This window comes from Stegodyphus dumicola, chromosome 3, assembly GCF_044657685.1.
Source record: "Stegodyphus dumicola isolate Sdum_Otavi_A_Nest chromosome 3, ASM4465768v1".
Classification (NCBI taxonomy): Eukaryota; Metazoa; Arthropoda; class Arachnida; order Araneae; family Eresidae; genus Stegodyphus; species Stegodyphus dumicola.
Genome location: NC_140770.1, coordinates 32,087,991 through 32,114,065, shown reverse-complemented (window position 1 = coordinate 32,114,065; position 26,075 = coordinate 32,087,991). Strand labels below are relative to the sequence as shown.

Below are 26,075 nucleotides of genomic sequence, written 5' to 3'. Positions count from 1 at the left end.
GATAAAAAAAAGCTTGAAAATAAAAATCATTTAGAAATATTTTTTATTGTTCAGTTAGATGAAAATACTAGTTAAAGTGTTAAGAAATTGTAGTTTTAATTGGGGCATGCATTATCTGTATTGTCATATACTGAATTTTGCATGCTTAATGCCAGTATCTTAATTTTTGAAAAAGCTAATGTAATAATTTTAAAAAATGACTCTTCAAGTTTTTAAATTTCATTAAAATGAGCTACTATTCATGTATTTTCAAATATTTTCCACTTGCAGGACTCATTGCCCATTGCATACATTTCTTATGGATTGTGTTAAAGTATTTTTGGATGAAGTTAATATAGAAATAAATCATCTCATTGAAAGAATCACCTGTAGTATGTCATATGAAATTTTTACAAATTGTGAATAATAGAATATATTGTTTGGTGTTTTCTGAATATTCATACTTATTTTTGATATTATTCTTACTTATTAAGGTCTTGAAACATGGAAAGCAACCTCTGAAATAGATGTATTAAAAGCAGCTGATGCAAAAACTCCAATTCTTAATGTAAGTTTTGTATATGCATTAAAATTTTAAGCTTTGGTGTATAAATTATTGATCTACCTATATTATTTCATTTTTCTCCCCTAGAGTACCTTAACATTGAATTCTAGCTTAAAACAAATGGAGCAACTCATTTATTCTTTATCAGACTATTCCAGCCATTTTTTTCAATTAGTCTGTAATATATTACAGACATATAAAGAACTTTGCCAAACAGCATACAAAGGTAAGCTGTAATTATTATGTTTTGACTAGCATTGTTTCTAATATACATCAAACTTTTTAATTTTTATCCTATACATCTGCATCTTTTTTCAGGTAATTAATTCATCTTTATTTTTAAAGTTGTAAATAAAAAGCATTTTAGTTTTGAACTTATGAACTTTGAAACTAATTTTCAAGCTTAAATATATCTCTTTAATAGTAGTGAGTGTATTCCACTTAAGTGTTGTTAAGTGACTTCTATGCAACAAATATGTATAGTTTTTGTTAAAGTATATAATTTTCCTTCATTTATTAAAATTTTGAAATATATTTAATTTTTGTGACATCTGTAATTAATTTTTTACTGTGGTTAAGCAGTATAAAAGATTGCAATAAATCAAAAGTTTCCCTTTTCTATACATATTTATATAAAAAGTATAACTGTAATTATATTTTAATTAATTTTCTATTATTCAAATACCAGTATAAAAGAAATTCATGTATTTTGTATTTTTAATGTTTTCTCTAACATTAGTGGTAATTTAATAATTAATGAAAACTTTTATGCTTTCTTTTATTGTGAAAATTTATGTAACTGCCTATGTCTTATTGCCTGAATTTACTACTGATTGTATTTTTCTAAAATTAATTGGCTTATACTTTTTAAAGTTGCTTTTGCTAATTTATTTTATTATACTATGTTTTTACTGCAAAATTTTATTACAAAAAATTATACAAGATATATAATGTAGATATATATGACATAATATGTGTGACTTATATATGCATTATATATAATGTATTGAAAATTTTATATAATTTATATAGTATATATAATTCAAAATTTGTGTGCTTGCATATTAAGGAAGTGTTTATGTACTGTTTTCAAATCATTCACAGATGCTTTGGTGAGGAAAGAACATGATTTACATTATTTTTGTTTTCTTTTTTGAATAAGCTTTTTTTATATTCTGTAATTTTGTAACATCCGCTGATATTTACTGTTAGGATAAGATAATAAGCAATTGACTCATACCTCTGCCATGTGATTATTCTAGTCAACTGTTACGTTGGAATTCATTTGGAGCAATCTTTAATTTGCAAAGTTAATTCAATTAACTCTTAACACCTGAAGTAAAGGCTCACTACTGGCTAAGCAGGAAAATTGCTGATCACTGGTAGTTTGATCTGGGATCTAATTCAGGCAAACGAGTTGGCTGCATGGCTGCTTTTGTAGTTTTCTTTATGTACTGTAGAGTTCCTCATTTTGTAAATGCTAATTTACAGTTGAACGTGAAGAATCTTAAGAATTGCTAAGCGAATAATCGCTTAAGTTTGTGTGACAAGAAACAACAAGATGGAAGGGTAAATAACCCTTTATTATTCAAATAAGATATAACAGAACTCCGTCTTGGAATGTACAATAAAAGCCAACACTTGGGCTTTAACTTAAGTGGCTAAAAGTAAACTAAAACTAATCTAAACTAAAGAGATATAGCTGAAGCTATCAAGATTCTAACCGAGTTGGCCCCTTAACACTAATTGACTGTGAAGCTATCAAGGGCTTGAGTACAGCCGAGAATAATAACAGCTTTGAGAGAGAGTAGCCAACAAGGCGGACGCGAACTAATCGGAAACTCTGATTCTCTCCAACTCAGCAAGTAGCACTTCATGGGTAAATACTGCTCCTCCTTATGTATTCAGACGTGATTCCAAAACTACGCTCTGGCTGGAAGTAGTAAGTGGAAGTTAAGAATTTGACAGGAAAGAAGTTTAACTCAAAAACATAGCTTCCGGCCAGACTTTAAATAGTCGCGAACTAAAGGTCTCTAAATGACATTGTTTAAGACTTTAAAGTCTGAAAACTTTCTACGTTAACTACACACTTTTAACACTTCCATTGACTAAATTGAATTTAACTTTTGTTGTTAGGGCCAACTTTACAAAAGATCTAAAGCTAGACTAAAGCTAGAAAATTTTTTTAAAGAATTTTGCAAATTTTCAGCGGTTTTGGACACACATCAACTTCTTTTACTGCAAATTTTATTCTTCTGGTTTTAGTCTTGGTCCTTCCATATCTGGAAGGAAACAACATTAGTAATAAATTTTACAAAGATTTTCCATAACTCTTACAATTACCCTTCTTTTATTGTCTCATTTGGCTCTCATACACTTTCATTCGTACTTAAACTTTTGTTTCCCTTATGCTCTTCAGCAATTGTTGTGAAATATACTTAGGGTACTTATGTTATGTTACCACAAACAAAAGCTTTCTACCAGACTTTAAATACTCGAAAAATAAGGTCTTGAAATGACCTTGTTTAAGACTTTAAAGTCTGAAAAACTTCTTACGTTAACTACACACTTCAACTTTTTGAATTAACTAAAGTAACTTTTTAAAGTTCTGTTTTTAGGGCCAACTTTACAACAATTCTTAAAGCTAGGAAAAATAAAATTTTACAACAATTCCTCTGTTCTGGACATACACCTTCTTGAATGCACACTTTATTCAGCTACTATTAAGTCAGGTCTTGATACTTCCATATCTGGAAGGAAATATCATTAGTAAGAAGTTTTACAAAGCTTTTCTATAACTCCTAAAATTACACTTTTATTTCCTCATTTGGCCCTCATGCACTTTCATTCATACTACAGTTTTATTTCCCCCATGCTTTCCAGCAAATATACTGAAATGTACTTCGAGTATTTTATGTTGTGTTACTGCGAACAAAACTACCGCTACACAACATCTAACTTGGTTAACATTGACACATTAGACCTTACAAGACTCCCTACATGCCGATACTTCCTAATGTACTAAACAAAAGCTTAAATTTAATTTTTAAAATGTTAACTGTAAAGCCTAACATTAAACACACGTATATATTCTGAACATTCCAATTCTTTCACAATTCAATTAGATCATGCAATTCTTCTAAGATATTTAAACGTAGACTCGCTGGGATCACTGGTCGGTATTTCTGATTATCATTTATTACCTTTGTATAAAATAACAGTTTGTCGATTATTTCATAATGCTGCGTCCTGTTGCAAATAGCCTTTAAATCTATATGCTCAAACTTTTCAGGGTCTTCCAGATATGTGTAAATATCTTTAAATTCCGGGTCTTTTCTCAATTCTTCAACTATTGTTTCACGAAACTCAATAACTTTTGAGGTGAGCATAGCACACTTAATTATATTTCCCTCCTCATCAATTTTTATTCGTGAAAGAGCATTTGCAACTACATTTTCTTTTTTGGGCATGTGCTTTATAATTGAATTGAATTTCTATAACTTTAAAATCCACCATATCAGGCGAGACGATAAATTTTTTCCCAAAAACGAGCGACCCACTGTCGCATGATCTGAGTACACTGCTATCAGGGAACTTCCAAAGTAGACACAAAATTTTTGAACCACTAATAAAACGGTGAACATTTCTCGCTCTGTTGCTGAATAGTTCCTTTGGGTAGAATTCAGCATTTTTGAAAAGAAGGCTATAGGTTGCCCATTTTGGGAAAGCACAGCTCCAACTGCATAATCAGATGCATCTGCTGCAATCTCTAGACCTTGTTCACCTTCTGGAAATTTAAGGACTGGGACATTAATTAGCACATTTTTTAGTTGTTCAAAAGCGGTGTTTGCCTCGGCTGTCCAAAAAAATCTAGTTTTCTTTCTTTTCAGCACTAAAAGAGGCTCAACTATTTTCGCAAAATCCTTCATAAACATTCTATAATAGGAACATAAGCCGAAAAACGAAGATAATTTCTTAGCCCTGTTTGGGGGAGGATAACTTTTAATTGCTTGTATTTTAGAATTATCAGTCTCTATGCCCTTATTAGAAATCTTGTACCCAAGGTATCGGCAATTTCTTGGCTACAAACTTGCACTTTCTTGCATTTATTTTGAAACTGGCCTCGTTAAGTAAGGCAAAAACTTCTTCCCAATGTTTTAAATGTTTGTCCAATGTTTCGCTAGTAACTATTATATATCATTAAGTATTAAATAATTGTACTTTTATGTAAAACTGGCCTCATGACTACTATGTCCATTGCTTTTTGAAAAGTAGCCGGCACTCCGCTTAAACCAAATGGCATTCTTAAGAAGGCATAGGCTTTGTAATGAATGCAGTCTTTTCAACATCTTCAGGTTTTACAGCGATTTGGAAATAACCAGATGTTAAGTCTTTTCATAAACTTAGTTGAAATTTTTTGTCGAATGATTTCATCAATTATTAGTAGGGGATATGTGGGATATTTTGTTATACTGTTAAGTTTACAATAATCAACTGCAAACATGTACGCGTCCAGGTGCTCTGGAGGTAGCCCATTCTTCTTTCTAGAAAGGACCACTGGACTTGCGTGTGGACTAGTGCTTGGCACAATAATTTTATTTTCTAGCATCTTTTCAATATGTTTTTTGATAATTTGTTCTTTTACCCTATTGTATCTATAGGCTTCGACTGACCTGAAGGGGAATTGCCTGTATCAATAGAATGGTTATTTATCAATAGAATGGTTATTGGTGGCAGAAGCAAGGTTTGTCACTGAACAGAGAATTAAATTTTCTTACCAACTTTTCAATCTTCTCCTTATCTTCAAGCTTCAGGTGGTCTGAGCGCATTTTTGGCATGGAAACTTCATCTTCTTCCACGGGATCCATGTGCACCTGAAGAGTAGAATTCTGGCAATTAAGATTCGCGCCGAATGCGCGTAAAAAAGTGACCCCTAATATGATGGGCGTGAGTAAATTTTTTACAACTAAAAAATTAACTTTTGTCACCTCATTTTTAATTTGTACATGCAGTGCAGTTTTTCCCAAACATACGCACTGTTTGCATTGGGCAGCAATTACTTTTTGTCCCGTGGCTTTAAACAGTCTATAACGACAAAAATGCTTCTTGAAAAAAATCTTCTGAGAGAAATGAACACTGAGCCCCTGTGTCCAGGAGTGTCGGTGGTTGGTACATTATTTACAAGAATATGTATCTCCGGCATGGCTAGATTTTGTACCACTACCATATTTAAATGGATTTCTGAGGGGTCTTTCTTCCCACTCGGTGATCGTTGCCCCTTCTCGAACACCGGTTTGCATTTAAGTTCTGGTTCCTCGCCGCCTCTTTCCGCTGACTTTTGTATCCATGCTCTTGTTATTGAACTTTTCACTTTTTCTCGTCTGCTGATACGCATTGTGCTGAACTTGCGGTTTCTTTTGAGGGGAAAATCTTGAATGTTGGCCAAACTGGTTCACACGTGCCTTCTCAGAGTTGGAACTTCTCAGTCTTTGGAACTTTACCGCAAGCTGAAATAGATCTTCTAACGTTTGCGGAATACGAACTTTGAGGAAATCTTGGCTGACGGTAGTAGATGGGGTAAAATCACTTCAATGAGTTCATTATCTGGCTTATTCTCGTACAGTAAGTTAAAGATTTGGATTTTCCTTGGAATGAACTCCGTCAACTCCTCAAAACTGCTTTGGTATTTACTTTACGATTCTGATTCTAGCTTTGCATGGTCTTTGACAACTGGAAATGCTTTCAGTAATGCCGACTTGAAATTTTCCCAGCTATTCAATTCTGATCCTGAATCCCTCAACAAAAACTTGCCAATCCCTTTATACCAGCTGAGAGCTTAACCTTTTAGGTTTGTTGCCGCGATGGTGACTTTCTGTACCTGGTTAACTGGGTATAAGGTAAAATGCAGGTCCAGTTGGTTCAGGAAGGTCATCATTGAACCTTTGCCGTCAAATTTTGCTGTTGGCTTCATAGATGCCCACATTGCTTCCAAGATAAATCCGAATCCTTCCATTGGATTCGTGGATGTCTGAGGGATCTGAAGGGTTGGAGGGGTCAACGTAAATTTCCCGGATTCTAACGACATGGTCCATTGAAAGCTTTCGGGCACCAAATGTAGAGTTCCTCACTTTGTAAATGCTAATTTACAATTGAACGGGAAGAATTTTAAGAACTGCTAAGCGAATAATCACTTAGCAGTTCTTAAGTACAGTAGTGGTAGCTTTACATTTACTTCTTTTACATTTTGATAAGAGTCTTTTCCCGTGTAATTGCATCCGAATATTTAAATGTGTATCAGTTTTCTCTTAAGAATTCACTCTACACTTTTCTAAACTTTTCCCCCCAAAAAAAATCCTCTAATTTTTTGTTCGTACAGAGTTGGTAGGAGTTTTAGATCTAGCATCTTGGAACATTTAGAATTTAAAGGCAAAATGTATAGTCTTACAATTCCAGAAAAATATGACAAAATGAAAAACATCTTCATGATGCTAGCATACAATGGGCATGCTTCTTAGGAAATTGGTAATGAGTTTCTTATTTTTTGAAGAATTTTTTAAAGAACAGTGAAAACAAAATTATTTGAATTTTCTCCTTTTAATCCCAGAAGTCTTTCTCTTAACATGTTTATCTTCCCTCTATTTTCTTATCTTTTCACTAGACACAAGCATTGAAACAAAGAAAGGAACTGAAAACCAACAATTTATGAAAAGATTCATCTTTATGTATCTCATTGCACCATACATACGACAGTGCCTCTTGCTACTCGGTGCTTCAGTAAATTCTAAAAATTCTGCCACAATGGTACTGGCACTGCCCAGACCTTATACCATTTCATATTTATTCTCAATACTCATATTAGGAAAGAAATCAAAATAACAGTTTCTTCCATACATTCTAAGTACAAGCAGCTCTCTAGAATAACAGAAACCTTTAATTAAATCTAAAAATTCTAAAATAAAAAAGAAATGATTTTATAAAGGACAGAAAATTTTTCTTCAGAGATACATTGTTGAAACATTAACAGATTAGGAGCTGAAGCAGAGACTAGTGGGAATATTTATTTATTTACTGAAATGAATAAATATAAAAAAGATGCTAAAGAAAAGGAAACTGATGTAAATTAGCTAAAATAACTGGAAATTTTTCAAATTAAAAAGATGCGTATTGTATTTGTTGTTGCTACAAAACATAAATGTTTTGTAACTTTTAATGTATAAATTTAATTAATAATTATACTAATGCCATTTTAGAATCAATATAAATTATAACTGCTGTAAAACATTCTTAGTCCTTTTTTTAATATGTATTTTTTATAAATTAAGAAAGTTTGCTGTCACTGTGCTAAGAGAATCGTTGGAACTAGATGCAGAGCTCATCTTCAAGAGAAGAATGGCGACTCTGTGAAGGGGAAGATTTGGGGTTCCCTAATGGAGAATTCCATTCTTTGCGACCTACCTAGACCTGTCGGTGTTGCTAACTTTGAATTAAAAACTGGATATGGCTACCTCGTGAAACACTTTCACAGATTTGGTTTAGCAGACAGTCTATCTTGCCCGTTATGTGATATTCATGGCATGTGAGGTTACCATTCGGACACTTGTTCTGGACTTGATGACATGGCAATGGCTAATGCTGTCAAAAACTATTATACTTTTTTTAATATTTCTGAGTTGTATTGGGTTGCCCATTGTTCCAAGGAATTTTATAATTTAATGCTAATTACTGGAAAAAAATTATGAAGTTGACTTTATTCTTGAATTTGTTGCATAATTAAGATAGATATTAGATTAGGTTTAATAATAATGCATCTTAATTGCATATTTAATTTATTCTTACAAATTAGAAAAGTGGTGTTACAAAAGTGAAGTTCGAGTGTAGATAGTTGCTTTTGTTTATTCAGATCCTATTTGCTGGTAGATCCTAAATTTTTTCATTGATGATCCTTAAAAGTCTAATTCCCATATGCAGAGATGTGTATGAACCCTACAACTGCAGCTTATGCCAGCTGCAGTGTAACATCTTAAATATATTTCTAAAAAAAAATTGATGAGCAAAACCAGACCTCCCTTTTCTCCCAAACTAAACATGTCATATACTCTGAAATTAAGAAAGAAACAGTGAAAATTATCATTAACTGCTGATGAATAAGATAAGCTTCCATATCAGCAGAAAGATTAATCAAGGAAATTGGAATATTCATAAGTTTCATCTGCTCCATTGCCCTCAAAGCATTAAAATAAATGAAATGATAATGAAAGAAAATAAAATATATAAATCCTGGCACTTCTTTTTTTCTCCTCCCTCCCACTGTAGATGATATCTGTAGTAGAAATCTCTCTTTCCTTTATACGTTTTCCTGCATAATGTTTGGAGCTTCTTCTCCAAACAATGTTGCAACTGTGAAAGCAATTATAAAAAAATGCATCTGATGAGTTTCATTCCCAATGCTGGTTTTTGTTTAAATTTTTCTCTTAATTATTAGTCAATTATGTACTTTGTTTTTAATCCAAATTTCTATTCGTTGTAAACTGAATAAATCAACTGCCAGTAAAAGCACTGAAAATTATATATTAAAAAAAAAGAAGACATTACAGTTGGTACAAATAGTATAATTTTTGCTATTTCAAAAATTCTTTTTTTGTCTTCAAGTTTGGGCAATAAAATTATACTATAATATAAATATATTTAATATCTCTATGATCTGCTAGAAATATATATTTATTGAACAAAATCTAATGATCTGCCTCAATGAATATTTTGAATAGTACTTTTCTTATACAAAATCTGAGATGATCTAGATACCAAATTTGTAAGACCTTATATACTTTAGACATGTCTGTTCAAAAAGGAAATTTGCATTGCTGAGCCCAAATTCTAATATTTTATATTAATTCAAAGAACCATATTTTAGTTGATTTTTATAGTTATTATAAATTTTCCATTATTTAAGATATAGTATAAGAAAAAAGGTTATAGTTCTTTTCATATGCAATATTAATGTAATATAATTGCTTCTTATAAAATTTTTTATTGCTCTATGTCTTTTCAATATGTCATGTATTTATAGTTTTTATCTTCTTGTTTACTTCAAATTAACGCATTTAATCATAATTGGACCAGAAAGCAAAAGTGCTAATCTTGTCCTAATTGGGCCTTCTTATAGAGATATGTTTGTAAATCAAAATTTATAAATTTCTTCTATTTTTTTAAGTTTAGACATCTAGAAATGAATTATTTAGCACACTTTACATTCAATTTAAATTAAATATATATTATTATTTGTGTCTGAGTAATGAATTAATGTTTAAAGCTTCATTTCATACATTTTTTTAAAACTCTATAATTTCAGGTCTTATCTATCCTGATTCAGAGGACAAACGAGTGTTTAGTGTTTCATGGGCCAGAGATAAAGATATTAGTCGCTTATTAAGATCACTTCCAAACTGGACAAACCTAAAAGTAGAGGATACATCTGAAGAAACTCATGACTTTGAAGAGTCACCAGAAGAAATTCGATTCCGAAATAAATCAGAATCTGAACTATTAATTAGGAATTTATCTTGCAAAGATTCCATATCTCCTTGTGAAATTATTGCTGACCACAATAAGTTAAAAAATTTGGCTTTAATGCATGAAAGTATGGTAGGCATCATTATTTATTTGGACAGTGTATTGAATTTTCACATTTTGTTTCTCTCATTTCATCTTTAAATTTCTAATTTTTAGGAATGGCTTTCTTCAGAAATATCACATTTTGCGGATAGTTTACCAGATATACGGACAAGCATTGCTTCTCTACCTGATAAATTTAATGTAAGTAATATATGTTGTGTCCCCGGCTGAAAGTTTTTCTAAAATTAGCAGTCTTATTGATTGAATTTTGCTTGCATACAAATGTGAAACTACTGAATTTACATGTATTCATTCAAGTTGGTATTATGCTGAAGAATTAAAAGCCACATGGGGTTTGAATGAAGTTAAAAACAGCATAAAATGATCTAGGTTGATATGCTAAAATTTTGTGTAAATATTAGTAAAATTCGCGCTTTCAATAGAGGACCCATATGCTTCATCAGCTGGAGCTAAAATGAATGGCTCAATCAAGTTCTTCTTTTATTACTTTCTGCAGGGTTTCTGTATTTATCAGAATTGTCATCCAGATGTATGGTAGATTAAAAGAATGGTCTCTGTTGTAACACATCTAGTGTTGATTTCTAGTACTTCTCTGATTTTAAGGCTACTTTTATGTCAACAATTATAAATGATTAAGAAATACTGAATACTGATATACATTGATCTGAGTTCAAACTTTTGTGCATGGGCTAGCTGCATTGTTTTTTTTTTTTTGTTTTGTTTTGTTTTTGTTTGTTTTGTTTGTTTTTTTTTTTTTTTTTTTTTTTTTTTTTTTTTTTTTTTTTTTTTTGTTTCCCTTACGTAATAATGCGAGTTCCAGACAGTTTTCTTTTGAAAGTTCTCCATGAAGGCATCCCAACCCCTAGGCAAATTGCCCTTGTACACTTTGTCATATTTGAATAACTTAACCTTGTTGGCGATTTTTGCTGTGCCATTTGTTTATAAACTTGTCATAACCCTAGCCTTATTTATCTGAAAAATTGTTAAGAACAGATGCATCAAGTGTATGTACCAGGGTTCCCAAACTTGCATCTGTCTTATCTAAAAACTTTTAATGATTTCGGAAGAAAACTGGGCAGAATGTTTCAGTGAATCATTGTGGATAAATTCTAGGAAAGTTTAAGATAAATAATTTTAATGTGTAATATCAAATATTAAAACTCTTGTGAATATTCCTCGTAGCTATAAATCGGTACACATGTGTATAGATTGAAAACTTTATGTTAAGGGCCTTCTGTGCTATGCAAAATTTTACTCATACATATTTTCCCATTTTAATTGTTATGTGAATTGAAAAGATTAATTTTAATATTAGAAAATTTTGACAGCTAAGATATACAAAAAATTTTCTCCTTTTCATAGTGTAATGTTAAATACTCATTGTAATATTCTGCCATATTGATTTTGTTGACTGTTCTTGTATGTTTTCTGAGTATGTAAGCATTCTATAAATGAGCTAAATAATACTTTTGTAGGATGAAGGGGATGGCACTACAGTTGGAATAAGCACAAACACAAAATCGTGAGTTTGTATTTAGTTAACTGTTTTTGTATTGTTTTGTTTGCTGATTTTTGAGAACTTAACATTTTACCATGTGTTTAGAGACTAAAAGGAAATATATTTTCTAGATTATTAAAAAAATTTGCAAAAGATTATGAAGATCTTGCTGATACTTGCCTTCTTGTGTTGCATTTAGAAGTTCGTGCTCACTGCTTTTATTATCTTTTACCACTATCTAAACAAGTAAGTATTTTATGACTAGTTTATTGCAGTTTTTTAAAAAATTTCTTCACATGTATGGGGAAGATTCTGTTTATTTTTGACTTTTCCTTCCATGTGCTTCAGTAAAACTTGTGCCATCTGCATTTAATGCTTAAATTCCAAACCCTTGAAACTTTTCGTATATGTATTTTCTGTATTTGAGTAACTTTCCACTTCAAGTGCCTACAATTTTGGGTTTCAAATGGTCATTTGTCTATCCTGCAGCAGTATTTTAGGTATTTTTGTGCTTTATACTATGTTTTTGATCTCGGGAAATAGCATTACTATCTATGTGCAGAGGACATTTTATAATGGATGTTATTTAATTATATTTATTTGTCATAAAAATGTCAGAATATTTTATTTTTTACATTATGTACACTCGTATGCAAAATGGAGAGAATCTGTGGATATATCTGTTTTTACAAAAAGTATTGAACCAAAGATACTAATAATGTCACTGAAGAATAATGAAATATTCAAACATGTAAGCATACACGTACATGTCTGCAGAACTATGTTTTGGAGGAGATATAAGCATGCAAAGGTTTTGATGATTTATGCTCATACCCTTCACAACATTCACGGTCTTTCTCACAAGAGCTGGGCAAATTTTATGAGGTAACGGGTAGTATGAATAGCCATAAATGTGTGGACAGTGAAATTAGATGAAGAATCATTGGTAGATTGGAGGTGCATCAATCACAAGCACAGGTGGCTACAGAGCTCAGTGTAATGCAAAGTGTTGTGTGCAATTTATGGAAACATTTTTCAGGGCACTGGATCCATATCCCCTGCATGCATCCAGTTTCAGGGCACTGGATCCATATCCTCTGCATGCATCAGAAGATTCAGCCTAGATGTTGATTCTCGGTTTACTTGGCCTCCGTCATCAGGGAAAAGAATCAGTTGTGAGGTGTAATGGTTTGACAGGTATTATGTTAGATGGCTGCACACCCCTGCATGTGTTTGACAAAGGTTTCCTAACTGCTCTGAGGTATAGAAAGAAGATCCTAAGCATTATATTCAGCTTTTCAGAAGCACAGTTGGTCGTGGGTGCCTGGTAATGGGCAATATTTCTCATCTATATGGGGCTCTGCAAGTCTAATTGCTTGGAAAGTGAAAATATTTGCCACATGGATTGGCCAGCCAGATCTGACCTAAATCCTCCAGAGCATGTCTTGGATACTCTTGAGACCAATTTCATCTTGCCATACCCCTCCAAGAATCGTTCTAGATTTGAAAACTACCATGCTGCAGGAGTAAGATCAACCACCGCAGGGACTCCTCAACTGTGTTTTGTCCAGTAGTATCTGTCTGGCTGTGAGAGGAGGCCATATCCCATATTAGACTCATTTTGTGTTTTGTATCATAATGTGGATTTTGGACGATGTCCAAAATTCTGCACTCTAGTTTTACTATAATCATGCATGCATAAAATGACTTTTGAATGGTACATCTGTATTGCTTTGTTTTAAAAATTTATTCATACCAAGTTTCATTAAAATATGTCCATTAGTTTTTCAGAAATTCAACATAATGTGCAAATTCTCTTAATTTTGTGTTCAAGTGTGTATACATTTGCTTTGTACATAATTATGCTTTTGTCTCTTTGATTTAAAACTCAGGCACATTTAGAAAACGTTAGCATATTCAACGCTAATTCAGTTTTCATGCAGCTCCTAACTGATCAGCATGTAATTGTGTGGTATTTCATTTCTTGGCAGGTGTTTTGTATAGCTGTTTTTTAAATTAGCAATAATTTTTCATTTCATTTTTTCAATATCATGTTTATAAATGTGTAATCTTAATTAGTAGTGGGTTCGTACAATCCTTAAGAGTTCTTAAAAGTCCATAGTTTTTTTTTTGTTTGTTTGTTTTGTTTTGTTTTTGTTTTTAGTTCTTTAAGTCCTTAATTTTGGCCAAAAGCTGCATAAGGTCCTTAATTATAATCTTCTAAAATTTCTGTCTGTTTTTACAACTGCTTTTTTGAGTGTGAATTAGATTTTGGAGGAATGTTTTTGGTGATTCACTGACAAATATGTATTTCATGGGTTATCCTTTTGAATATATTCCTATTTTTAATATAAACGGTGCAGTACTTGAGTTTGTGAAGCATAAGCATTTCAAAGTTCTTTCTTTTTTTTCTTCTCTTAAATAACTTTTCTCTTTTAGGGATTAAATTCTTTTATTAAACTGCACTAAATTTGGCGACTTATCAACATTTTGGCTATTTTAAGATCAATTTCTGTACAAAATATTTTAATTAGGAGATTTGGGAAATTTTGAACTATTTTTTTAAATGTATTGATAAATTTCATTAAAATAATGGTAATATATTAAAATTATACTTAAGAAATAACATTAAAATAAAACATTTTTAGCTCCCATATTATGAAGTAACTTTCGATTTTGTCTAGTTACTATTACAATATTTTGAATACAAAAAATAAACAAAATAATAAATGCTATAAAGCATAATTTATGAAACAATTTGGTGTTATTTGGTTTTGAGGGCCGTAAAAAATCGCCAAACTATTGTTGATGCCAGTGCTGCCAAAAATAATTGCGGCAACCCTAACGCAAGAAAGGAAGTATAATAGTAAATAATTATCTAAAATTGATGTTTTAATTTAGATGAAAGGTTAATTTCATATAATACTTTTTTATTATTATAATTTATATAAAAAAGCCTAAACATGACTGAATGGAAGCATAAGAGTAAATAACTATTTCAGATCATTATTATAATTTATATAAAAATTGCTAAACATAACTGAATGGATGCCTGCATCGCTATTTCGCTACCGAGTTATCGCTAAAGCATAGTTTCATCTCATTGGTTGTTCATTTTCTATAATGAATAATGCCTTTTCTTTGGAAAAGTTCTCAGTAAAGTGCAGAATCGGCTACTTATTTGTTTGCCGCTTTTTACAAGGTTAACAACAATTGGATTTTTGTCAATTTTCTTTTACTTTTTAAGTGAAAATAGGGTGATGTGTTCATAGATAAAGTCAAGGGTGTGCACAATGCCATTTCTGTGCAATTCTAGTTTTTTTTTTTTTTAATGAAAATAGGTCGATGTGTACATGAATACCGAGTATGTTCAGTTCTAAAAATCGCGTCATGCAGTGGGTGATTCTGCACTTTACCCAAAATTCTATTGCACACTTTTCGTCTTGGATGATTTCCAAATTGTTAAATTCATAGGATATCAAAAAATAATTTCAAATAAAAAAGGATTTAAAAATTAAACTAGTATTTCAATGGCATCTTAAGAAATATAGAACTATATAAACTTACGCAATCTGAAATCAGCGCGTATGCTAGATTTGGTGTGCTGTTAAATGGACATGTTTGCTAGATTTGCTGTGCTGTTAAATGGGCGCGTTTGCTAGATTTGGTGCTTTTGCGCATACATTTTTGCTGCAAATTTTTTATGGTCGTCAAAACAGAATAGTACCAACAATTCTTAACAAGAGCAAAATAGCTATGTAATTATTTTTAAATGACTTCTTTTTTTATTTTTTCATGATAAGAGTTTTTCCCCATGTAATTGTCTCAGAATATGCATCAGTTTTCTATATGAAATTCATTTTACACTTTTTTCTCGTAATTTTCTTTAAATATTTATGACTTTTTGCTGTTACAGATTTGGGAGAGGTAAGTTTTCATTCAGATTTTAGACTTTGTACCCTGAAAAGTTTAGAGGGATTTGAAGCAAGATTTATAGACATAATGTTCTAGAAGATTCCAGAAAAGTGTGTCAAAATGAAAAATGTCATCATGGTGTTAACATGTAAACACGTAATGGGTGTATTTTACAAGAAATTTGTGACAAATTTCTCACTTTTGGGAGAATATTTGGAAAAGCAATGAAAACATAATATTTTAAGGTTTTACTTCTGATCCTAGAAGTCTTTCACTTAACATGTTTATCTTGCATTTATTTTTCTTCTTTTCACTAGATAAAGCATGGGAAATATTAAAAATGCTTCTAATCTTGTCTCATGGACAGTTATCTATAGAGGGGCATTTTTCTATTAATGAAGAAATTGAAAACTAACAGTTTACAAGATTCATCTTCTATGTCTCAATGCATCACACACAAGGCTAGCGCTATACATTTTCCCACCTGATGTAATCTCTGTGAGTTCTAAATTCTGCTGCCTAGTGCCTCCCTAAATTCTGCTTCCAGTACCTGTCCGAAATTCTAAAAGTTTTGTCATTTCTAGATTTTGTGTGTCACTAAATTTTGAAAATTTTGCCACACTGGCTCTGTAACTGGCCCTGATCATCACTTCATATTTATTCTCAAAGCAGCTTCTTTTATATGTTCTAAATATGCACAGTTTTTAGAATAACAGAAATCTTTAAGTAAACCCAAAATTTCTAAAATGAAGAGGAAATTTATTGAGGAATGAAACTGAATACATAAAGAGGAAGAAAATAGTTCTTCAAATATATGTACAGTTATTATTATGTAAGTTAACTAGTTATTCATAATTTCAGCCTTTATTATAACTTCTCTTTTCCATTTCTTCACCAGAAGGCAAATTGATGAGTTAGTATTTAAACTGAGGTTTCTAAATTGTAAGACAGAGTGTGTTCCTGGCCTTAGTACCTGTCAGCTCTGATAATTTGTTTATTTCGGTTTGTGTTATTGCTGCTGACATTTGAATTTATGAGTACGATAGAGTTATAGACATAATGTTCTAGAAGAAGCCAGCTTATAAATTGGGTGGTCTTTGACTTCTAGTCCACATTTTAAATTTGAATTTGACGTTTCCTGTTAAGTTACATCACCACGAGCTGTAGTTGATTTTGTTAGCATAAGAACGTACAGTTATATTCTATGTTCTGTTTAAATAAAGAAGTTTATTTAAATCTTTATCCTACTATATATTTAATTTCAGACTTGGCAATAATTTGCTTTGCATTTGTCAGGGGGTTTTGGACTATTTAACTTTTACCAGATCAAGCGAAACCTCATAGGTTTATTGTCAAACCATTGACATGTTAGGAGATGAAGCAAAAACTAGTGATAGCATTGGTTTGCATAATATGGACACAAATTTCTTACTGTGAGAAAAGTTGCTTAAAAGGAAGGATATTGATATGAATTAGTCAAAAAAATACACATAAATATTTTGTAGTACAATTATGTTTTGTATTAGCATTTAATGTATATCCTGATATCATTTAAGAATCAGTGTCATAAATTATGTGTTTTAAACTGTGAAATGTTGTTAGTTTGTGATTTTAATAGTTCTTTTTTAAAAAATATTTTCAAAAAAGTAAATAAAGTTTAATAGTGATCTTGTAAATCTATAATGACTAAGGGTATCTAACTATCTAATTTAATTATTTATAACTAATTGCCCACCCTTAAAAGTTATCTTTGTATTTTAAAGCAATTTATTGCCTTTAATTAATCCTTACTGTGGTCACAAGATACAATACAAAAATGTAAAACATATTCCTTACAGCTAGTGAGGCTTAAAATAACAAAAAACAGCTTATCACCTGTGATGCTTTAGTGGCTTATTGGAACTTTACCTGGTTACAACTCTAGGAACTGTATAGGAAGCTATGATGCTAACTGTGTCAGACAGACAAAGCATAACTAACTTTCAAAACTTCCCAAACATGCCAAAATCGGGCATTTAGGTCTGTTCTGATTAATAGGTCTCTCTCTTGGCATGCAACAGCCAGTCTTCTGCTGCAGATCATGCTGATTATGATTTTAGTTCACATTTTAACCTGTGCCAATTGACATAAAATCTGCTTGCTGTTTATTAAACCTCTACACAATAAGTGCATGATGAAATGAAACATAAAAGAAAAAATCAACATAAAGCTGTTTTTTAAAACGTAAATAAAATGTCACTAATCTTTTTTAAAATATGTTTGACTATTATAAGTGTAAAATATTTAATGTTATTTGATAAATTTTACAAAATTGATTTTATTGTCAAATTTGTTTTATAGTTAATTTATTAAATTGTGTTTAATATAACACATCCTACTTAAAGATCTGTTTTATTCTTAGGACGATATTACAAAAATGAAGCTCAAGCATAGATAATACCTTTAATTGAATTATTCAGCTCTATTTGTTGATAGGTCCTTAATTTGTTTTCACTAATGGTCCTTAATTTCCATATGCAAAAATGTGTATGAACCCTGTAATAAGACTTATTAATTATGCAATATTTGTTACATAAAAAATCTATTTTCCAGTTTGGGAAGTTTATAAACGAGATTTAATTTTAGGAAACGTTAATTGCCTAATTAATTGCCTTTCGGTTTTTCACATCTTATTTGGTGTCTTTGGCAAAAAGTAATTAGTTATTTATTTATTTTCCCAGTTACATTCAGAGAAATTTTTGTTGCCTATAATTTATTATAAAATTTTCTTTTATTGTCAATTAACATTTATATAAATATTAAGCCTATCAAGATATAACGGCATCAGCCAATAAATTCAAATTCTAATGTTCTAGATTCAAAGTCAAATGATTTACATGGCAAAATGCCTAGATTATTGTCATCTTTATCAGTCCCTCTCATGTAGCCTTAGCATTTGTATATAATCAGGCTAAAATTAATGGAGTTGAACAACAAATATACATTTACATTTAGAAGCTCTTAATTTTACTTTGTATTCTAAATATCAGAAATAAGTCCTGGTTTGTAAATATGTGATATTAATAGATCGAAAAATCCAAAATTTTTTTTTAAATAAAAATTTTTTATTTTTCTGTTACTATTTATTTTGGGGGAGTAGATAATTTTAATTCTGCTGTTTATTTTATTTTATGACTTCTGTAGCAACTGAGTTCTAAACATGAACTTATTACTATTATTATTGTAGGGGTCGTATGTTAATCGCAAAGACATTCAAGAACCAGAGCCTGAAGTTGTGAGATTCAATTCAGACATAGCAAAGATTGATGAAACCTTGACACCAGTGTTACAGCCTAAAAAGATTAAGTAATTATAATTACATTTGGATTTCATTTTTTTTTTTAATATTGTATAAAAATTATTATATATTTTATTTTTTCATCACTTTTCTCTCCTTCCTTAAAGGTACATTTTTGAGGGATTAGGAGAGCTGTTATCCACAATATTAATCAACTGTGTATCCAACATAAAGAAAATCAATGAAAACGGAGTTAAAAAAATGTTTGTATTGATTTTTTTAATTATAATTTAATTTAAATTATTTCTTTTTACACCTTTGCTTTTTCTCCATAAATGAAACCATTAAAAAAATGCAAATTGTGTAATAAAATATGCAAATTGTGTAACCATTTTTTAGAATATAATATTAATGTGTTTTTATTTTTAGGGGCCGAAATATCTTTGCTATACAGCAAAATTTAGCTGGAATAACTATGACAAGAGAAGTAGCTCTAGACAGAGCTCGACAATACTTTGATCTTCTAAATCACAGCTTTGAGGTCAGCATAAACTTTGTTATAATTTTTCTGTATTAATGTAAGTGTAACCGCTTGATAAGTTATTCCGAGTTAATTTGGTTGTCGAAAAATGTCACAAAATAACTTGCGATTCATGGCTCATGACAGACTTTTTATATTTATTCCAAATAAACTCACAGTATGTGTTGTGGCTATGCTGGTGATCTTCACGATATTTTGTTATGAGAATATATGAGTTTTATGCCACGCCTGTTTTAAGGCAGCATCCCGACACTTCTCCACCTGTGTAAGAGGCTGTTTTAATCTCTATGAAGTGTGTTAGATTAGTAATTCAGCCTGTTTTTACAATTTGGCATGAAATATATGAATTAGAGCTTGTAATTTCATTCATTCTAAAAATTTTATAGAAACAGAATTTGTAGATTGTAACAGTTCTTCATATATAGTGATATGATTCAAGGTCTACCATACTGTTTCTAATTTGAACTTTTTTTTTTTTTTTTTTTTTTTTTTTTTTTAGCTTTCATGTTATATTTCTTTTCGATCATTTCTGTCACATTTTTTCTATATAGATAAATATTCAATTTATGAATGTTAAAATTCAAAAGTATTTCAGAATTATTTTTTTGTGTTTATCTTAACAAAAACACACTAATGAGTTAACTCAGAATAATTACTTACCATTTATTTTGTGTCATAAAGATATTAAAAAATACAAAAAAAAAAAAAACATTTTAATATTTGTAGAATCGTTTATGTTTTGGTGCACTAAATAAAAGTACATACCAAAAAAAAAAGGATAATTCTTTCACAGAAACTGAAAAATAAAGTGTTAAGGGAGTTAATACCTGGTTATAACTATAGTTTTTCACCAAAAACCATTCTTAATAAAGTTTTAAAAAAAATTAAAGCAGGACCTTTAGTGCTGATAATAATAACCACCCACATCTTAGTTAGAAATAAAAGAGTTTATAATCATTTCATACAAATGTAGTTGTAGTAAAAGTTTTCCACCAAAAAAAACATTCCTCATAAAGTTAGAAATAAAAAACATGAAAGCAATACCTTTAGTGCAGCTAGTAATCACCACCCAAATCTATGATTTTGTGCCAACGTTTTGGTAGTTTTTCAAAGCCTTCGGCCCAGAAACTTGGTGGCCACAAGTCCGAAAACGGATCAGCCTCATTTCCGATGTCCTATGCAAAATGGAAGATAGCACCAACAAGATGTAGCTGCAAGTGTAAAAGCAGGTAGAAGTCCAGAGGAGCGATTGCAGGGCTATATGATGTGTGTAGACAAAGATCCCATTCAAGTCTGTACAGAGTCCAGCCACTGAATGCAGATATATGTGGTCTTGCATTATCTTGATGAAACATTACCTTTTTGCGCCAGAATTCAGTTCAATGTTTTTCTTTGATTACAGCATCAACATGGACTAGCATCTCACTGTACACCTTAGTGTTGATGGTTTTACCTTTTTCTAGATACTGTTGGTGGATACCACAACAAATTCCACCAGATACAAAAAATGATCTTATTGTTAGTCAAATTGCATTTTGCGATGCTGCCGATGAGCTCACTAGGCGTAGGCCAACCCCATTTTCAGCCTGTGTTGTTCAGTAAACCCACTTTTCATCATAAATGATGATTCTATCTAGAATTTTGTCCTTGTATTGATATTCGAGCATATTAATACAGGCCTGAACACAGGCTTATCTGCTTAACTCAGCTCATGCGGCACTAGCGATTGAACTTGTACATCAAGTTTATACGATGCATAGCATGACTAATAGACATGGCACTAACATCTTACTCCTTAGCAAGCTGTTGAGTGGTTACATATTGATTTTCTTTTACAAGTTCTCGCAGGGAGGCCTCATCACCATCAGTAGGCCAGAGCGCTCTGCTTCTTGAATGTCATAGTCATTGTTTTTGAACTTTCGGTACCTATCATTCATAGTGTCATGTGATACAACATTAGTACCTAAAGCTGTACACGTGATTTGGTGACATTTTGTAGCTGATGCTTTGCAACAGAACTGGAAATAAATAATGGTTCTAATCTGGTAACATGATAGTTCCTTTTCAGACACCTTGTACTTAATGATAACAATATTTTTATACAAATTTCACAGTATTCTAAAGCAAGTTTCTTTCTTTCAAATGCCAAAAATCATTTGGCAAAATATGAATAAACACGCCAGTGTGAACTGTTTGCACAGATGATATTTGCAGTGGCAGGAAACTTTCATTAAAACCTGATATCAGTTCTTTAATTTAGTGTTATGCATCTTAAGGTCTGAATTTTCTATTATTGCAATAACTATAAAGGAATTTCTTTAAACACATTTGCATAATTAATTATGTAAAAAAAAGTCTCTGTGTGTATTTTGTTCACTGCTCTTTTTTTATTTTAAACGCTACATTTTATCTTTAGAAATATATTTGCATTAATTTCTATTTGTTCAGTATGGTTTAAAGTTTATATTAAGAAATTTTAATCCTTAGCCAAGACTGATAAAATATCTAATTTTATAACTCTAGGATATTTTAAATCAAATAGTTGAAGAAGGGCCTCAATTTCAAGAACATGAATATTCTGCTGTTATTCAGCTGCTACACAATAGTAGAGAAGGAATGTATGAACAGGAACCACTTAACAGTTACCTTGAAAAGTTACGTCAAATCCTAGATGAAGTTGCTGTATCTGTTTAAAGTTTCGAGGACTTAAATTTAAAACACATGTGGGACCATCTATTTAATAGTATTTCTTATATGTATGAGTGTATGTGAATAATAATGATTGAATGCATCTGAATGATAATGTTATTGATATATTAATTTATTGATTTATTTCTCATATTCTCTGTATATTTTGTTAAGCACTGATAATCAAAGGGCAAACATTTTTATTTTCTTATAGTCTAATTTAGGATAATGACAATGTATATTATCTTTGGTATTTGTATTAAACAAATATTAAATTTACAAAACTGTATTTTTAATATATATTTTATGTAATTTTATATATGATGGTGTTTAAATCATTCACTGTTATGCTTTGAATTCACAATTAATACTCCAGAATCTAATAGATATTATTGAATTATTAAAATGAGGCATGTTCATTGTGTCTGAAATCTGATTAAGGCATATTTATTTCTCTGCTTTTCTGCATCTTTGCTCTTTTCAACATAAAGTATGCTGCAGGTTAAGTATGTTAAAATTTTGATAACATATATATGTATATATTAAAAATATTGATAATTTGTACATGTATGCCATTTATTGTATAATATATGTATATCATGTATTAGTATTTAATTTATAAATTTGTTATATCAAAAGAAATCATTCTTGTAACAGAGCGATAAAAATATATATGAATGTAGTAGTTCTGGAAACTAATTTGTCAAAATTTTAGATATTTGAATGGATTTTAAGTTTCAGTGGACCAATATAGTTTTCATAAAAATCATAGGTTTTGAAATTTTTGTGTTCTCTATATAATGTAATGTCAACCAAGAGCAAATTTTGATTGTTCAGTTATTTTGCATAGTTTATATATATATATATATATATTAATTTTATTTTATTTGCAATCTTTTCATATTTCTAAGATTTCATTTTTTAATTCATAGAACTAATTTATTATTAATGCAACTGAATTTATAAAATAATAAAATGTTTTACCCTCAGTTTTTATCATGAAATGTCATAATTATGTCTTAAAACTTGGTTTAAATTATCATATACCATCATATTCCAATGAGGGTCAGTTTATTCTTTTTGATAGAGTAAGATGATTAATTATGCAAATTGCTATATAAAAGTCATAAATATATTTTAAGAAAGATTCAACATTTAGATGAAATAAGGAATTTTAATTAATAAAAATGAAAAGTCATACTAATTATGCAAGCCATTCTTGAAACACGGCTGCAAGATTTATTTCTTTAATTACCAATCATTTACTAATTCAGAAGTCAAACAACAAAAATCAGCGTTAATTTACAAAATATATTATATTGTGTCTAATTACCAATCATTTGCATTATATTGTGTCTTAATTACCAATCATTTGCATTTAGTTTTGTTTACAAAATTTTTTCTATTACTATGTACAGAGTTTTATGTAAATAGGTTCATTCAGTACTGTGATTAGTACAATTTTGAATTTTTCTTTAATTTTTTACATAGTGTGAAAATCTTTTTAGAAATTGTTCATTGGGGGTAAGAATTCCATATTTTTATGTGCAAAATTTATTATACTCTTAAAAAATAAACTTCCTTACTTTTCTGTACATGTTATTGACCAGGTAGTTGTAAAGTTTCTCTAAATCTGAGGGAGCAGTTACTAAATAAATCAAGGTTAGGGAAACCATATTGAGTAAAACAGAGCTAATTATTTATTTTTAGCTAGTTCCAAACAATTCTTAATTATTGGATGTTGCACATATTCTCAATGAACTGTGCATATAAAGGTGCCTAACTTCTTTGCATCTAACTTAATATAGCATTATGAATATTTCTTTAACTTGCTTAGTATTTTGGATTTTGGGAGTGATGAAGAGCTGTATTTACTATTACTCATATTGTAGTTTGTTTTTGTAGCTTTTCATTCATTAGGGTAATATTTAGATCATTAATAAATGTAAAGAAACCAAATATGTTAAATTATAAATTAATCCATTCTAAGGGACAACAAATTTTATAACTGAATGGATAAAAGTAATAATGTTGCTTCGAGGATTAACTGGGCCCTTTTGCTTAAGCTTCAGAAGCATTCTGCCCACAAAGCTGAAATTGTTTTCATAAAATTCCTTATCTTATTTAAAGAAACATTATAATTGAAAGTACATGCATAAGATCAATAGTCAAGTAATTAAAACTTGTACCACAATTCTGCACGATACATTTTCTGGACACCTAATAAATAGTATAAAAAAGCGTAATAATAACTTACTGCACTGAATGGCAAAGTAAAATGAAATTCTTACTTTTTCTTGCCCCCCCTCCCCCCTCCCTTCGTAATTTTCTTCAAACCTATGAATTGAATTCAACCTTGAACATGTGGGCATAACAATTTATTTTTTGGCTATTCACAATTAGAAATTTTATTATACTTGCACCATAGTTAATCACCATTGCCTGGAGAAAATACTAAAACCAAAAGTAAATTATAACACCAGCTATTGACCAAGTTTTTATCAACCTTTATCACCTTATATAATAAAATAAAGTAAGCAGGTCATCATACATTTAAAAAATATAAACTTAAATCTGAAAGATAAGAAAAAGAAAGTTTTTCTACAGTGACATAACAGCATATGTTCCATATAAGTGCTGATATCATTTTGATACCAGTAATTAAACCTTGAAACTTCTGAAGATAATTATAGTTAAGTTTATTTTGTAATATTTTCTCTAATTAATCAGTTTAATAATTTAACATGATTAAATTAATTAATCATAATTAGTAAATTAATTAATCATAATTAGTAAATTAATGAAATGAATTTATCACAAATTAATAACATTAGTTTAATTATTTAACATTTTTTACTGTTAAGAAAAATGTAGTTTGTAAATTAGATAGGTACATTTAAAATTTCACAAAGCAAACATTCTTTAATTATTTTGATAATATAATATTTAAATAGACATTAATATTAATTTAATAAATATAAATTATATTACATAAATATCTTATTTTTAATTATAATAGCTATAAGATTTTTTTCGGCTTTTCTTTGCATAAAAATTGTGTTTTATTTGTAGCATTTTGCCACATTTTAATTTCGCATTTTTTTGCAGAGAGCATTTTTAGCTGATATAAACACAAAATTTTTTATGCTTATCCCAGTTTTATTTTAATAATGTGAACACAATTCCTATCATGTATGATTCTTCTGTGAAGTATATTTTCCTGCTATAAATTTGTGTGACATATATTTGTAACAGATACCCTAATTCGTCATTCAACCAGAGCATTTATTCTGGGTCATGAGATGCCTAAACAATTGTAACTCATCCACAGAACTTTAATTTCCTGCAGTGGGTCATGTGATCAGATGAAAAACTAGTTACATTGCTTACGTGAACAGTGTGGCATCAAGATTATTACTTATATTTTTGTGTGTGTAGTTTCAAGAATAAAGTGTGTTCATCATACTTTATTAATGTTAATTATGGCTCTTGTATATAATGTAATATAATTATATATAATCGCTATATAACATAATAGATATACATTTTGTGCTTCTAGTATCAAAAATGCTTTAAGTGATGCAAAAATTCATGTTTTAACATTTTTAAATTTAAATAACCAATTTTGTGAAAATTAAACTTTTTATATGGTCCCTCAGTCCCTATAAGTATTAAGAAAATTGTATACTACTTATAAAAAAAATAAAACACAATCACTACTGTACAGTAAGAATTTACCATGATATTTAATTTCAAAATCTTGTATTTTTGATGTAGTTTTCAGCTTAACTTGAGGGGTTAATTAAAAAGAAATTAGAACAGCTCTAGCTTGATTTTTTTTTCCTTTAAAGATCATTCAGTGATATTCTTTTGTGATTAACAAGAGCATAATGTTATTCTTTTGTGATTAACAAGTGCAGAATGTTCTTTAATTTAAAATGTTATATATTGGCCAAAAGAATTTTTGCCAAAGTAATTT

General features: G+C 30.1%; 1 protein-coding gene across 2 annotated transcripts in view; it reads left to right on the top strand.

The window, feature by feature from the left end:
* Nucleotides 1-25,566, top strand: part of Sec8 (exocyst complex component secretory 8) — a 63,318-nt gene extending 37,752 nt beyond the window's left edge. For both annotated transcript variants that reach the window (XM_085812711.1, XM_085812710.1), the window contains 11 exons: nt 271-371; nt 474-547; nt 632-770; nt 9,894-10,186; nt 10,271-10,357; nt 11,653-11,699; nt 11,807-11,921; nt 18,817-18,935; nt 19,035-19,130; nt 19,297-19,408; nt 21,932-25,566. In XM_085812711.1, the coding sequence (XP_085668837.1) occupies nt 271-371; nt 474-547; nt 632-770; nt 9,894-10,186; nt 10,271-10,357; nt 11,653-11,699; nt 11,807-11,921; nt 18,817-18,935; nt 19,035-19,130; nt 19,297-19,408; nt 21,932-22,102 (1,354 nt within the window). In that variant the 3' untranslated portion in view covers nt 22,103-25,566. The remainder of the gene's footprint in view (nt 1-270; nt 372-473; nt 548-631; nt 771-9,893; nt 10,187-10,270; nt 10,358-11,652; nt 11,700-11,806; nt 11,922-18,816; nt 18,936-19,034; nt 19,131-19,296; nt 19,409-21,931) is intronic.
* Nucleotides 25,567-26,075: the final 509 nt, after the last annotated feature.